The sequence below is a fragment of the Physeter macrocephalus genome, chromosome 20 (genome assembly GCF_002837175.3).
Source record: "Physeter macrocephalus isolate SW-GA chromosome 20, ASM283717v5, whole genome shotgun sequence".
Taxonomy (NCBI): Eukaryota; Metazoa; Chordata; class Mammalia; order Artiodactyla; family Physeteridae; genus Physeter; species Physeter macrocephalus.
This window is the reverse complement of record NC_041233.1, coordinates 24,580,322-24,597,209: the sequence shown is the minus strand read 5'-3', so window position 1 is coordinate 24,597,209 and position 16,888 is coordinate 24,580,322. Positions and strand designations below refer to the sequence as shown.

Below are 16,888 nucleotides of genomic sequence, written 5' to 3'. Positions count from 1 at the left end.
TTGCCTATCTCCACTTCATTTAGTTGTTTTTCTGGGGTGCTATCTTGTTCCTTCATCTGGTACATAGCCCTCTGCCTTTTCATCTTGTCTGTCTTTCTGTGAATGTGGTTTTTGTTCCACAGGCTGCAGGATTATAGTTCTTCTTGCTTCTGCTGTCTGCCCTCTAATGTTAATTGTTTTCTTTTCCTTTTTCTTTTTTTTTTGGCTGCGTTGGGTCTTCATTGCTGCGTGTGGGCTTTCTCTAGTTGTGGCGAGTGGGGCCTACTCTTTGTTGTGGTGCGTGAGCTTCTCATTGCGGTGGCTTCTCTTGTTGTGGAGCATGGGCTCTGGGCGCACGCGTATCAGTAGTTGCAACAAGCAGGCCCTAGAGTGCACGGGCTTCAGTAGTTGTGGCTTACAGGCTCTAGAGCGCAGGCTCAGTAGTTGTGGCGCATGGGCTTAGTTGTTCTGCGGCATGTGGGATCTTCCCAGCCCAGGGATTGAACCCCGTTTCCCCTGTATTGGCAGGTGGATTCTCAACCAGTGGATCACCAGGGAAGTCTCTCTTTGTTTTGATCAGTATTTATTTATAACTTTCTGCCAGAGTGTAGTAGAAACAATCTCATTCAATACAGATTCCAGCAGGGTTGTATGATGTTTATTTTTTTCAGGAGTTCATTTTTTTACAGCAAAATTGTGAGGATGGTACAGAGATGTCCCATGTATTCCCTGCCCCCACACATGCATAGTCCCTCACCAGAATGGCATATTTGTTAAAATTGATGAATCTACATTGACACGTCGTAATTGCCCAAAGTTCATAGTTTAACATTACCCCTTTACTCTTGGTGTTGTAAATTCTATGAATTTGAACTAATGTATAATGACACGTATTCATCATTATGATATTATAGAATATTTTCACTGCCCTAAAATTCCTCTATGTTTCATCTGTTCATCCGCCCTCCTTCCATCAACCACTGATCTTTTTACTCTCTTCATAGTTTTATTTCTTCCAGAGTGTCATATATGACACATGGAATCATGTCACTTAGTAATACACATTTGTTTCCTCCATGTTTTTTTTAATGGCTTGATAGCTCATTTCTTTTTAGCATTGAATAATATTCTGTTGTCTAGATGTATCACAGTGTATCCATTCACCTACTAAAGGAAATCTTGGTTGCTTCCAAGTTTTGGCAATTATAAATAAAGCTGCTATAAATATACATGTGCAGGTTTTTGTGGGGACATAAATTTTCAACTCCATTGGGTAAATACTAAGGAGCATGATTGCTGGATCATATCATAAGAGTATGTTTAATTTTTTAAGAAACTGCCAAACTGTCTTCCAAAGTGGCTGTACCATTTTGCAATCCCACCAGCAATGAATGAGAGTTGATGTTAATTTTTTTTTTTTTTTTTTTTTTTTTGCGATACTCGGGCCTCTCACTGTTGTGGCCTCTCCTGCTGCGGAGCACAGGCTCCGGACGTGCAGGCTCAGCCGACATGGCTCATGGGCCCAGCCGCTCCGCGGCATGTGGGATCTTCCCGGACCGGGGCACGAACCCGTGTCCCCTGCATTGGCAGGCGGACTCTCAACCACTGTGCCACCAGGGAAGCCCAAGAGTTGTTGTTAATTTTTAAATCTTGTTTTTCATTTAAATTTACAAGTAAGGAATATGTTCACTTTAAGTTTCTTGACATATAACACTATCATTAGATATTTTAAATTAAGTTGTTGAATTTGTTTAATTGTTCATTTGATAGGCAAAAACTGGCTATCTTATTTCAGTTTTTTGTGTCCTTGAATACCAATGAGTTAGTTTTTGTTTTTGTTTTTTGGGGGTTTAGTTAACTATAGTTCCTCTTTTGTGGCTTTCTGGGTTCTTAATCCACTTATCTACTAACATCTTAGTAGTTTTCTTACTGATTTTTAGGAGTTTCTTAAATGAGCTCTGTTTTCTTTAGTTTCCTAGTTTGTAGTTAATTTTTTAAAAATATACATAAACCTTAATTATTTTGTGTATATAATTCCATCTGGCTTTTGATAAGTTGTCTTATCATTTTTAAGTTTAAAAATTCGTCTCTCCTTTCAGAGATCCAATAACTTTTCCTTTTGTTGTTTTTTTGGGTTGATTATAACTCTCTATTCCATCTAGAATAAAGCAGTTTTCAAGCTTCTTTTTTGTAATTTCTGTAGGCTAATGGTTCTTGATTCATTGTGAGATTTAAGAATGATAAAAGATGACAGAAACTTTAGGGACAAAATATATTTTAGCAATGAAAAAAATGATAAGCTCTTATCTGACAAATGTAAACTTTCTCATCAGGGTTAAACGTTTAGACAACATTTCTGATTAGCCTTCTGTTAGTACAGCAAAAGCATTTGTATTTGCTGGAAATAACATTTATTTATGAAGAAATTATGGCAGAAATCTGTTTAAGCAGTGAGAAAATTCTAGACTGTTCAGACAGCCCAGGATTTTGAAAAAGTCTTGTGCTTTGGCAGGAACCCAGGAGAGGAAGTGTCTGCATCTGCTGCATGCTAGAAGCCTTCCCAAAGAGTTACTGTAAAGCAGCCAAGAGAACAGTGTATTTCACTACTGTGTGGTTCTGGAAGTAACTGGAAGTTTGCAGACTTGAGGGAGGAGACTTAGGAGTACTTCCAGGATGTCAGTGTCAGTTTCTGTGGTGATCTATTTTTATTGATTCAAGTTAAGGGAAAGTGTTTTGTGTGTGTAGTATGTGTGTAATAGGGAGTTTTCCAATGTGGAATTGAACCTGTTGCTTTAGGAGAGGTCACTTGGGAAGAGTCAGAGGTGCCTGTACAAAAGAGGAATAGGGTGACAAGTCAGAATAACCAATGGGTGTCTGTTATTGGGGCAAATGATAATAAATAATAATAAATAAATAAATAAATAATAAAGGAGAAGGACTTAAAGTCCATGTATGTTGTGGAGAAGGAGCAAGAGAAGAGTGCTAACAGGGCCTTTGGGAAAGCAGGGTAAAAATCTTTCTGCTGGTTACTTGATAATCTGCATCTGCCATGAAGAATCCATTCCAGAAAAGACAGCACTACGGGGGACAAAGCAAAAAAGACAGAAGGGCTTTGCTGACAGGTTTTAGAAAAAAATGCCACAGCTTTGTACTGGGCTAAGGATTTTTTACATAGAACAAAGTAGATAAGAGAAAAAACTCAGCATTGGGCCCTTTGAGAGAAATTGCTAGCTTAAATCGACAGGGTTGGTTGGTATTTTTTTTTTTAATTCTGTACAACTTTAAAAAAATAAAACAGCTTTATTGAGATATAATTCATATACCACACTGTTCACCCATGTTCATGCTTGCGTAGTTTTTAGTACTTTCACAGTGTTCTTCAACAGTTGATCACCACAGTATATTTTAGAACGTTTTCATCACCCCAATATCTGCAACTTTTTTTTTTTAAGATTTGTGTGTGTGTGTGTGTGTGTGTGTGTGTGTGTGTGTGTGGTATGCGGGCCTCTCACTGTTGTGGCCTCTCCCGCTGCGGAGCACAGGCTCCGGACGCGCAGGCTCAGAGGCCATGGCTCACAGGCCCAGCTGCTCCGTGGCATGTGGGATCCTCCCGGACCAGGGCACGAACCCGCGTCCCCTGCATCGGCAGGCAGATTCTCAACAACTGCGCCACCAGGGAAGCTCCCTCTGCAACTTTTAATTGAACTTATTTTAAAATTTAAGGCCATTGTAGGGAAAAGATGGAAGAAGTTAGGAATTTAGAGGATTAGCAGAAAGCTCTGAAACGTTTTTCCCCTTTAAGCATATTCTAACATTTTATTTTATTTTATTTTAAATTTATTTATTTTTGGCTGAGTTGGATCTTTGTTGCTGCGCGCGGGCTTTCTCTAGTTGTGGTGAGTGGGGGCTACTCTTCGTTGCAGTGCGTGGGCTTCTCCCTGTGGTGGCTTCTCTTGTTGTGGAGCACGGGCTCTAGGTGTGTGAGCTTCAGTAGTTGTGGCTTGTGGGCTCTGGAGCACAGGCTCAGTAGTTGTGGTGCATGGGCTTAGTTGCTCTGCGGCATGCGGGATCTTCCCGGACCAGGGCTCGAACCCATGTCCCCTGCATTGGCAGGCGGATTCTTAACCACTGCACCACCAGGGAAGTCCTCCTTTTTTAAAATAATGGCCATATTTCTCTTGTAGGTGTGCGATCCTGTAAAAGTAAGCCTCTGAAGATGATCTGGTGTATTTTAGTTGTAGGGTTTCTACTTCCCCAGTCTTTGGCTGATCCAGGCTTTTTTACTTCAATTGGTAAGTCTTAATTATTTTTTGTTGTTTTTGCATTTTAAAATTTCCATTTTTTAGTGTTTTTAGATCAGTAAAAACAAATACATTGTGTTCTCAGAGACTGAAACATTACTGCAGTCCCTGCCCCTCTAAAAGTCTCTCTCGTTTTCAAATTCAATTTTTTTCTTTAAATTATTTTCTCTGATTACAAAAGGAATATATTTTCAGATTAGAAATTTATAAAAATTTAGAAAAGCATACCAAAGAAAATTCTCTGGTAATGAGTCCACCCAGCAAATCATTTAATGTATATACTTAGTCTTTTATGTTTTCCTATATGCATACTTCATGTGTCTTAAGAGAGAAGTTTTCTGTCATCTTGTTGACCAGTTCTACCCTCACATGATTGTGGAGCTAAATAAAACACAAACAAGTATTATAGTTATGAAACCTAATTTTGAGATGTAAAATGATGAGTTCTGTTTTCCCATTATGAATAATTAAATATGGATATTTGAATTGCAGTTGAGAAGTATACTCTTTGTTAGTGTGGTCTTTGTTTATTGAATAAAAATTTAGTTCTTAGTCTCAAAACCACAAAAAGGTGAGAGGGGAGGTAGGGAAGAAGAAACATTGATCCTTGGAAAGTAAGGTTTTGAAATTAAAAAGTAAATTTTTAGATGAAAAGACAATTTGTCAATATGGTCCAAGCTTGCAGAATTAAGTAGCTTGAAAATTTGAATTGGAACACATGATTAGAAGAGTTTTCGGCTTTATTTTTATTTATCTGGTTTTAAAAAAAGGAAAAAAAAGGAAAAAAAATGATGCTCTCTCCAACATATCTGATTCATGCCAGGTAAGTCCTCTCAGAATGAAGCATTCCCAGTCATTCTTAAATTATTCTAAAATACTTGTTTTGACCAGTATGGGTATTTGATTACTTCCTTCCCTTTTTCTCCTTCTAGGTCAGATGACTGATTTGATCCGTACTGAAAAAGATTTGGTGACTTCCCTGAAAGACTATATTAAGGCAGAAGAGGACAAATTAGAACAAATAAAAAAGTAAGCAAAGTGTTTTACTTATTATGACTCTGATTCCACCTTCATGTTTTCTTCGTAGAGCTAAAACATTCTTTGAGTAAAAATGAAAGCCCTCTGTCAGTCTTAAAAGGCCAGTTGAAATGGCTAAAGTAGGAGCACAGAAAACAGAAGTTAGGCCCAGGCTAAGACTTCACTTGAAGAATATGGATTGAGATAAGAATATAAATGGGTATGGGTCATTGACTGACAATTTTTTTCAATGGTTGCTAATATCTTCTATCCTCTTCTAACCTCCCTAATCAAGCCACCTTCTGGAGCAATTTTCTACTGCTATTTATCCTTCAGTCCTATGGTTCCATTCTAGAGATTACAGTGATAAGTATAGTATTATTTAATTGATATAGTTTTTCCTTAAATGCTAATTTATTTATTTATTTATTTATTTATGGCTGTGTTGGGTCTTTGTTGCTGTGTGCGGGCTTTCTCTTGTTGTGGCGAGTGGGAGCTACTGTTCGTTGCGTGCGTGGGCTTCTCATTGCAGTGGCTTCTCGTTGCAGAGCACAGGCTCTAGGCGTGCGGGCTTCAGTAGCTGTGGCACGTGGGCTCAGTAGTTGTGGCTTGCGGGCTCTAGAGCGCAGGCTCGGTAGTTGTGGTGCACGGGCTTAGTTGCTCCGCGGCATGTGGGAATCTTCCCAGACCAGGGCTCAAACCCATGTACCCTGCATTGGCAGGCGGATTCTTAACCACTGCGTCACCAGGGAAGTCCCCTAATTTATTTTTAATTGGCTCAGGTTCATATTTAATTCTGAGCTGAGAGTTCCTAACCTTTGTTTAATGAGTAGCTAAGTATTCAGTTCTTTTGTTTTAAAATACAGTTTCTAGATACTGAATATAAAATTTTGCTGTAAGTTTGATTTAAATGAACTTGTAACTGAAATTGGATTGAGCTGATTTCTTTGTAATAATCAATTATTTGGCTTTAAGGACCTGTAGGGAAATGAATTTTTAGATTCTTACTAGAGGGATCCAATCACAACTTTTACTAAGATAGGTTACGTTTACTGTAACCATTTGGGAGAAACAAAACTAAAACAAAAAGTCTTGTAGTTATGTTTTGATTTTGCCAAGCTAGATTTTATCTGTAAGAGAATCTTTCTTTTTAAAAATCCTTTGTAATTTTACTTTTAAAAGGATTTTAAGTATAGTTTTAACTCAAAACCCTCTAATCTTTTTTGAGTGCTTTACTAGTGTTCTTCCTTATTGAGTGTGTATATATTTTATGTAGATTCCACTTATGTCTTACATTTTTAGATGGGCAGAGAAGTTAGATCAGTTAACCAGCACAGCAACAAAAGATCCAGAAGGATTTGTTGGACACCCTGTAAATGCATTTAAGTTAATGAAACGTCTGAACACTGAGTGGAGTGAGTTGGAGAATCTGGTCCTTAAGGATATGTCGGATGGTAAGTCAGATGGTAAGACTAATGAGCCAAAAAAAAAGTAAGGCTTTTTGCTACCACCTGTAGACATGCCAGAAGAAGTGATAAATTCAGTTCCCAGAACATCAGGTGTTCAGCCTTGTAACTGAATTATTGTTGAGATGTATTTGATTTGACTAGAGTTAATTTAGTCTACATCCTGAATTCTTGGTTTTAAAAAAAAAGATGAATAAAAACTGGAAATAAAGAAAGATAAAACTTTATTGTTAAAATGTAATTTCTGCTCTTCATTTAACATGGTCCTTTTTGCTTTGAAATCTAAAAAAGTGAATCAATTATTTGGCATACAGCTTCATTTCTGAGGGTAATCGTTTTCATTTTAGGATTACCTTCAGATTTAAAAAATTTTATGGGTAAGTCTTTATCTTCTAATCAATTTTTAATGTACTGGGAGTGATACTAATAAGGAAAAATGTTAGCTGTGTTTTACATAGTACTTTGAAGCTTAGGATTGTTTTGTTTAACACAGACAATAAATTTAAAAATTGAGGCTGCAAACAGTAATAATGAATGTCTTTCTAATTGAAACAATAAAATTGTAGTTGGAGTATTGAAATATTTTAGATATTTTAGTAACAGACACAGGAAACTAAGGCTGGAGTTTAATGAAGTAGAGGTATTATGCTTTAGTACATAGTGTTTATTTGTTGAATGATTGAAGGTGGCAAAAAAAGAGAACTGAGCCAACTGTGTAGATGACGCACTCCAAGGGTGCTTTCAAGTATTTGTGAGCAGTAAACTAAACTATTATGCATAGGACAGCAAACCTTGAAAAGAAAAATTAAGGCAAGCACTTGTGAATACTTCTTTGAGATGAGAAGGAAATAGTACCTGTGATTATTTGTTGTCATATAACACCATGAGAGCATTTTTAAGGTCATATATGTATGTGTTTGTATACATATATACATATGCACACACATTTATTTATTTATTATTTAAAAAAAAATCTCAAGTATGAACTAAGTTTTTTTATAAAGTAAACCTTAAGACAGGCATTTTAATCTGTGGCAGTCATCCCATAATGCTATAGTAGATATACGTTTTTTCTTTTTATTAGAGAGGGTTTAAGTAACTTCATAGGTTTTGTTTTGGGGCATAAAAACGTTCCAGTCTTCTGTAAAACTTGCTTGTAAAATTCCATGTGGATATTGTGACTAGGAGTTGGTCTTAAAACTAATGCTTAATATGGACTTAGGCCTCTTCCAGCTAGTTGTTCATTTGTATATTTCAATTAACATAAAAATGCCTGGCCTTTTGATGATCAAAGTATGCATAGTTGATTATAAGTAAATGAGAATGGAGGGGTGTCTCGTACCTAACTTTGATTTGCAAATGATGACACGTTATTAAAATTTTAAATCACTTTTTGTTTTTGTTGTATTGATTTCTTAAGGAGTATTTAGCATCTGTTCTCCTTAGGAGTTATATAGTTATCAGTAATTAGTTTCTTAGTTTTATTTTTGCTGTATTTTATGTAAAACCTTTTAAAGTTAATATTAGGATTTATAGAGTACAAACCTTGATTGATGAACACTATATTTAATAATTAAACAGATCTAAATATATTTTAATAAACTAGGTTACCTGATACTCTTAAATACATAATAAATGTCTCTCCTTCTCCTTAAAGAATTCCACCAAACTTTATATATTTACACATTTATGTGATATGTGGCACATAGAAGAAGAAAACATAACTTTAAGAGCATACATTTTACTTACTGTTATCTGAAAGTATAATTGGTTGCCAATGAACATCGTTTTCAAATCTTTAAATGTTCACTTTTCAAGCTTAGTGGAGGCTGTGTTGTGTAATTAAAAACTCTATTATGTTAGTTGGTCTTTACCTGTTAATACAGATATAATTTATGCAATGACCGCAGATTACTTAAGCAACATTAAAAATGGTTTGGGAAGATGAACAACTTAGAGGTATGTCCAGTCTCGTTCAGTGTATTTAATTTTTTCTTGTTACACATGGTATGGTGGAAAATTATAATAAAATAGATTTTGAAAAATCCTTTTAAGACTCTGTATTGGAAATTGGAAGTCTGTGAGGTTCTAGAGTCTTTTTTTTCTTCCAATTTTATTGAGATATAATTGACATACAGTACTGTATAAAGTGTACAGCACAATGATTTCACTTACACACATCATGGAATGATTATCACAGTAAATTTAGTGATCATCCATCACCTCATATAGATACAAAATTTAAAAAATAGAAAAAAATGCTTTTCCTTGTGATGAGAACTCTTAAGATATACTCTTTTAACATCTTTCATATATAACATACAGCAGTGTTAATTATTTTTATTGTGTTGTACATTACATCCTTAGTACTTACTTAACTTATAACTGGAAATTTGTACCTTTTGACAGCCTTCCTCCAGTTACCCCGCACAACCACCTCCTGCCTCTGATAACCATAAATCTGATATCTTTTTGTATGAGTTTGTTTTTGAAATATAATTGACCTGCAACACTATGTTAGTTCCTGTTATACAAAATATTGATTCTATATTTCTATATATTTTAAAATGATCACCGTGATAAGTCTAGTTCTGATATGTCATCACCATACAAAGATATTACATAGTTATTGACTTTATTTCCCACACTGTACATTTCATACCCGTGTCTAGACTCTTTTTTTTTTCCCCCCTATTTTAAGGTTTTATCTCTAACCTAACCATTCAGAGACAGTACTTCCCTAATGATGAAGATCAGGTTGGGGCAGCCAAAGCTCTGTTGCGTCTCCAGGATACCTACAATTTGGATACAGATACCATTTCAAAGGGTGATCTTCCAGGTAAGAATTATTCTGGTCTATAAAAATCCTATCACCTGGCTTCTCCGTTCAGTCCATTAGGACAATGTTAATATAAAAAGACTTCCGTATTTTAAGATTTTTAACTTCAGTTTGTTTCACAGCCTTTGAGGACAAAACAACCCTTTGTCTAGGACTGAATAGTTGTGGATAAGCTGCTAGCTTGTTACTGTGAAAACTTATAATTGTAGGGACTAACTTAAGTAGGCAATTTTAGCGTGTAAGAAAAAGAAACAACCATTTTTCCAAATGTCTTTCTTTAGAATACCCAGTGTTTGTATGTTAAGTTATAAGGAAATTGATAATCAAAGTTTATATATTCAATAATTTAAAACCAAGACATGTTGAGTATGTACTGATTTTTAGTGTTCTACAGTGTGAAGCATCCTGCTTTCTGACCTATTTTTGGCAAAACCCTCTTTTTTTTAAATTACAGCTGATTTCATGGTAATTTGCTTAAATTTATTGTGAAAAAAACATAAAACAAAATTTACCATCTTAACCAATTTTAAATGTGCAGTTTATGGTATTAAGTACATTTACATTATTATGCAACCATCATTACCATCCATCTGCAGAGCTCTTTTCATCTTTTGAAACCAAAGCGCTATACTTGTTAAACAGTAACTCCCCAGGAAGTTCCCACTTACTCAGCCCCTGGCAACCATCATTCTACTTTCTGTCTCTATGACTTTGACTACTCTTAAGTACCTCATATAAGTAGAATCATACAGAGTTTGTCTTTTTGTGACTGGCTTATTTCACTTAGTATAATGTCCTCAAGGGTTGTAGTATACGTCGGAACTTCCTTCATTTTTAAGGCTGAATAATAATCCATTGTATGTATATACCATATTTTGCTTATCCATTCATCTGTTGATGGACACTTGGGTTCCTTCCACACATCAGCTATTGTGAATAATGCTGCTGTGAACATGGGTGTGCAAATAGCTCTTCAAGACACTGTCTTTCATTCTTTGAGTATATACCCAGAAGTGGAATTTCTGGGTCATATGATAATTCTGTTTTTAATTTTTGAGGAGCCACCATCCATACTCTTTTCCATAGTAGATATACCATTTTACATTCCCACCAACAGTGCATAAGGGTTCCAGTTTCTCCACATCCTTGCCAACACTTGTTATTTTCTTTTTTTTTTTCCCTGATAGTAGCCACTCTAGTAGGTGGTATCTCATTGCAGTTTTGCATTTCCCCAGTTATCAGTGATGTTGAGCATCTTTTCATGTACTTATCAGCAGCTGCCTGTACATCTTCTTTGAAGAAATATCTGTTCGAGTCCTTTGTCTGTTTTTTAATTGGGTTATTCATTCTTTATTGTTGAGTTTTAGAGGTTCTCTATATTTTCTGGATATTAATTCCTTATGAGATATATGATTTGCAAATATTTTCTCCTATTCTGTGGGTTGCCTTTTTACTCCGTTGATATTGTGCTTTGTATCCAAATTTTTAAATTTTTACGAAGTCCAGTTTGTCTATTTTTTCTTTTGTTGCCTGTGCCTTTAGGGTCATATACAAGAAATCATTGCCCAATCCAATGTTATAAAGCTTTTGTCCTATGTTTTCTTCTAAGAGTTTTATTGTTTTAAGTCTTATATTTAGGTCGTTGATTTATTTTGAGTTAATTTTTACATGTGGTATTAGGTAAGGGTTCAACTTCATTCTTTTGCATGTGGATATTCGGTTCTCTCAGCACCATTTGTTGAAAAGACCATCCTTTCCCCATTGAATGACCTTGCCATGCTTGTCAAAAATCATTTGACCATATATACAAAGGTTTATTTCTGGCTCTGTATTCCATTAGTCTGTAAGTCTGTTTTTATGCTGATACACACTATTTGATTATTGTAGCTTTGTAGTAAGTTTTGAAATTAGGAGGTGTGAGTCTTCCGGTTTTGTTCTTTTTTAAGATTGTTTAGGTTATTCTGGGTCCCCTGAGATTCCATATGAATTTTAGGATGGGTTTTTCTGTTTCTGTTTTTATTATTTTGATAGAGATTGTGTTGAATCTGTAGATTGCTTTGGGTAGTATTAACATTTTAACAATGTTAATTCTTCCAATCCATGAACATGGGATGTGTTTTCCATTTATTTATGTTGTCTTTCAGCAGTTTTTTTGTAGTTTTCACTGTATGTCTTTCACCTCCTTGGTTAATTCCTAAGTATGTTATACTTAGACTTGTTTTAGTAATTTTCTTTTAGATTGTTCATTATTGGTACATAGAAATGCAACTGATTTTTCTGTGTTGTCTTTGCATCCTGCTACTTGGCTGAATTCATTTATTAGTTCTAACAGTTTTTTTGTGGAATCCTTAGGATTTTCTAACATAAGATAATGTTATCTGCTGGGTATTCCCTGGCAGTCCAGTGCTTAGGACTCCATGCTTTCACTGCCGAGGGTGCAGGTTCAATCCCTGGTTGGGGAACTAAGATCCCGCAAGCCGCGCAGTGTGGCAAAAAAAAAGATAACGTTATCTGTGAACAGAGATCATTTTACTTCTTCCTTTCCAGTTTGGGCACCTTTGAGCTTGTTCTTGCCTGTTGCCCTGGCTAGAACTTCAAGTACTAAGTTGAGTAGAAGTGGCGAAAGTGGGCATCCTTGTTCTTGTTCTTGATCTCAAAGGAAAAGCTCTCAGTCTTTGACCACTGAGTGGGTTTTTCAAATATATCTTTTTTTTTTTTTTTTTTTTTTTTGTGGTATGTGGGCCTCTCACTGTTGTGGCCTCTCCCATTGCGGAGCACAGGCTCTGGACGCGCCGGCTCAGCAGCCACGGCTCACGGGCCCAGCCACTCCACGGCATGTGGGATCCTCCCAGACTGGGGCACGAACCCGTGTCCCCTGCATCAGCAGGCAGACTCTCAACCACTGTGCCACCAGGGAAGCCCTCAAATATATTTTTTATTATGTTAAGGTAGTTTCCTTCTATTCCTAGTTTGTTGAGTGTTTTTTATCATGAAAGAATACTGAATTTTGTCAATTGCTTTTTCTGCATCAGTTGAGATGATCGTATTTTTTTCCTTTATTCTGTTAATGTAGTCATTACATTGATCAATATTCATATGTTGAAACATCCTTGCATTCCAGGAATAAGTTCTACTTGGTCATGGTGTGTAATCATTTTAATATTATATGCTGCTGAATTCTGTTTGCTAGTATTTTGTTGAGGATTTTTACATCAGTGTTCATAAGTGATATTGGTCTGTAGTTTTCTTGTAGTGTCTTTTTCTGGCTTTGGTGTAAAGGATAATGCTGGCCTCATAGAATGAGATAGGAAGTGTTCTTACCTCTCTTTTTGAAAAGTTTGACAAGGATTGGTATTAGTTCTTCTTTAAATGTTTGGTAGAATTCTCTAGTGAAGCCATTAGGTCCAGGGCTTTTCTTTTGTCAGGAGACTTTGGATTACTGATTGTCTCCTTACTAGCTATAGGTCTATTCAGATTTTCTATTTTTTTCTTAGTCTTGGTAGGTTTTGTGTTTTTAGGAATTTGTCCATTTCATCTAGGTTATTTGTTGGTGTACAGTTTTTCATAGAACTCTCTTATAATCCTTTGTATTTCTGTAGAATCAATAGTAGTATCCCCACTTTTATTTCTGATTTTAGTAATTTGAATCTTTATTTTTTCTTAGTCCATGTAGCTAAAGGATTGTCAATTTTGTTGACAAAATTCTTTTCAAAGAACCAACTTTTGTTTTCATTAATTTTCTCTATTTTTTCTTTTACTTCTCCTTTAATATTTCCTTTCTTCTGCTAGCTTTGGGTTAAGTTTGTCCTTGTTTTTCTAGCTTTTAGGTTGTTGATTTGAGATCTTTCTTGTTTTTTAATGTAAGCATTATAACTATAAATTTCTCCCTTAGCTCTGCTTTCATTGTGTCCCATAAGTTTTGGTATGTTGTGTTTTCATTTTCATTTGTCTAAGTATTTTCTAATTTTCCCTGTGATTTCTTCTTTGATCCATTAGTTGTTAAAGAGTGTGTTGTTTAATTTCTGCAAAATTTGAAATTTTCCAGTTTTGCTTGTGTTACTAATATCTAACTTCACATGATAATTTACTTTTGCCATCTCTCACTTTTTCTGTGAGTGTGTGGCTTACCCCATTACTATCTTCTTGTCATTATCAGCTGGAGAAATAAAATATATTACCTCTATCATCATACTGAAATTGATTTTCTCCTTAAGAAAATATAGTGGGATGAGTTACTTGTTTTTCTTGCTCATCTTCCTAAATTTGGAATGAAGTATCAAGTGGAAAAACTAACCATGGTATAATATTAAATAAAATTTCCTTTTAAGCTGGAATGTAATTTCATCAAGTTGGACTTCCAAAAAAGTACAAATTTGCAAATTTTATTTTCTGTTTCTACTAATATGGTACATTATAAGACTTTTGAAGATCACAGCTTTGTTTTGTTTTGTTTTTTAAGTTAATTTATTTATTTGGTTGCACCGGGTCTTAGTTGCGGTAAGCGGCTCCTTAGTTGTGGTATGTGGGCTCCTTAGTTGTGGCTCTCCAGCTCCTTAGTTGTGGCATGCGAACTCTTAGTTGAAGCATGCATGTGGGATCTAGTTCCCTGACCAGGGATTGAACCTGGGCCCCCTGCATCGGGAGTGTGGAGTCTTATCCACTGCGCCACGAGGGAAGTCCTGCCTTATGTTTTTTAGTTCACTTCTGGTTTAAAACATCAATTTGTTTAATAGATATTAACTATTTAATGTTTATTTAATATCTACTTAACATAATAACCATTATGTTAAGTACTAGGGATGTGGTAATGAATAACACTGCTTTTGCTCTTAGGGTACTTATATTATGATATGGTATGATGAATGCCTAGATGCAGATAACTTAGGATACAGAGGGAGCATATAGGAGAAAACCTAATTCTGGACTTAATAAGAGAGAGGCATAAAGTAAGACTTCCTGGAAGACAGGATTTTTTTTTTTTTTTTTTTTTTTGTGGTACGCGGGCCTCTCACTGCCGCGGCCTCTCCCGTCGTGGAGCACAGGCTCCGGATGCACAGGCCCAGCGGCCACGGCCCACAGGCCCAGCCGCTCTGCGGCACGTGGGATCCCCCCAGACCGGGGCACGAACCCGTGCCTCCCGCATCAGCAGGCGGACCCCCAACCACTGCGCCACCAGGGAAGCCCAAGACAGGATATTTTTTAAAATTGAGATGTAATGGACAAGGATTTAGCTAGGAAATTGGGGGAGGGGGGAATTAGTGGGCATGAGAAAAATATTCCAAACAGAACATATATATAGGCCAGAGAGGAGAGAGCATTTTTTTTTTTTTTTTTTGGTGGTACGCGGGCCTCTCACTGCTGCGGCCTCTCCCCCCGCGGGGCACAGGCTCCGGACGCACAGGCTCAGCAGCCATGGCTCACAGGCCCAGCCGCTCCGCGGCACGTGGGATCCTCCCAGACCGGGGCACGAACCCGTGCCCCCTGCATCCGCAGGCAGACTCCCAACCACTGCGCAACCAGGGAAGCCCAGGAGAGAGCATTTTATATCAGATGTCTAACAAGTAGTTTGTTCAAGGGGTGAGTGCATGAACAGTGGGAGGGAGTTGGTTTTGTGAGAGTAGTGAGAGATGAGGCTAGATAGGTAAGCAGAAGCCATCTCCTGATGAACTTTATAAGTCATGTGGAGGAGTTTGAAGTGTTCTGAGTGCAATGAGAAGCTATTGAAAAGTTTTAAACAGGGAGGTTATATGATTTTCATTTTAGAAATATCATTCTGGCTGCAGAATGGATTCAGATCTGGGAGTAGGGACAAAGAAATCAGGGAGGAGGCTGTTGTAAAAATTAAGTAAGAGGTGATAGTGATAGCTTAGGTTATTTCCAGTTTTTTGCAGGACCAAGGTTTCAACAGACATCTTTATGTCTTCTTGTGTCTATTACACAAATAAAAGAGTTTCTCTTGGATATAAGCTTCTCAAACTTTACTAGATGTGGCCAGATTGTTCTCCAGAGCAGATGTACCAATTAATACTCTCACCAGCAATGTATGGGAGTTCCCATTTCTTCATATCCTTGCCAACACTTGGCTTTGTCAGATTTAAAATTATAGCAGTTGAGGTGTGAAGCGATAGGGATGAGGGTTGGGGGAAGGATGATTTGTTTTTTTTAATTGCCCTCCCCACAAAATCAGAGAAATGCTTATTTCAGTGGATTTATATTGATGCCATGTAACTCCTTGATTAATTTTGTCTGTTTCTTTCTCCTTTTTGGGCCTACCTTTTGAAATGCTTTCTTGATATTTTAATATAAATCCATAAGTTATATGGATTTTAGGATTAATGATGCCTTTACAGTTCATATAGACTGTTCCTTTAGTTTCAGGTTCTTCTTAACCCTGAGTTTTTGAGTAGATTTTTAGCTTCCAAAGATATTACACTTTTGGTGTGGGGGGTGAAGTAGAAGAGAATAGCTTTATTGCTTTGCCAGGCAAAGGGGGGGACCACAGTGGGCTAATGCCCTCAAAACTGTGTGTCTCCTACACTTTTCTTTTTGGATAGAAAATGTCTTATATATAAAATTTGATTTACTTCAGGTGGAAGTTGAATGTTCTTCTTGGTCATTTGCATCACTATCTTGGTTAGCTGATAAGGGTAACTACACCAAGCAGTAGATTCTCTGCACATCTCTGGAGTGCACTCAGCTATGAGTGTACCATAGTGCCTCCGATGCAAGACATCAACTTCCCAAGTGTATGCATTTTAAACATATTTGTCCATTACAAATCAACTTTTTGTCCACTAAATGTTCCTATAAAGTGTAAGAATTTTTAAATTAATCTTCCAGTTTATGGATGAGCCATAAAAAATGTATTTCTTTTCTTTTTAAAATTTTTTTTTAACATCTTTATTGTAGTATAATTGCTTTACAATGGTGTGTTAGTTTCTGCTCTATAACAAAGTGAATCAGCTATACACATACACACGTTCCCATATCTCTTCCCTCTTGCATCTCCCTCCCTCCCACCCTCCCTATCCCACCCCTCTAGGTGGTCACAAACCACCGAGCTGATCTCCTTGTGCTATGCGGCTGCTTCCCACTAGCTATCTATTTTACGTTTGTTAGTATACATATGTCCATGCCACTCTCTCACTTTGTCACAGCTTACCCTTGCCCCTCCCCATATCCTCAAGTCCATTCTCTAGTAGGTCTGTGTCTTTATTCCCGTCTTACCCCTAGGTTCTTCATGACATTCTTTTTTTCTTAGATTCCATATATATGTGTTAGCATAC

The 16,888-nt window shown here is 36.6% G+C and overlaps 1 protein-coding gene across 3 annotated transcripts in view; it reads left to right on the top strand.

The window, feature by feature from the left end:
- The window catches only part of P4HA1 (prolyl 4-hydroxylase subunit alpha 1), a 96,966-nt gene that overhangs the window by 26,912 nt on the left and 53,166 nt on the right, over positions 1-16,888 (top strand). For all 3 annotated transcript variants that reach the window (XM_055081388.1, XM_055081387.1, XM_055081389.1), the window contains exons 2-5: positions 4,164-4,271; positions 5,213-5,309; positions 6,600-6,751; positions 9,465-9,602. In XM_055081388.1, the coding sequence (XP_054937363.1) occupies positions 4,196-4,271; positions 5,213-5,309; positions 6,600-6,751; positions 9,465-9,602 (463 nt within the window). In that variant the 5' untranslated portion in view covers positions 4,164-4,195. The remainder of the gene's footprint in view (positions 1-4,163; positions 4,272-5,212; positions 5,310-6,599; positions 6,752-9,464; positions 9,603-16,888) is intronic.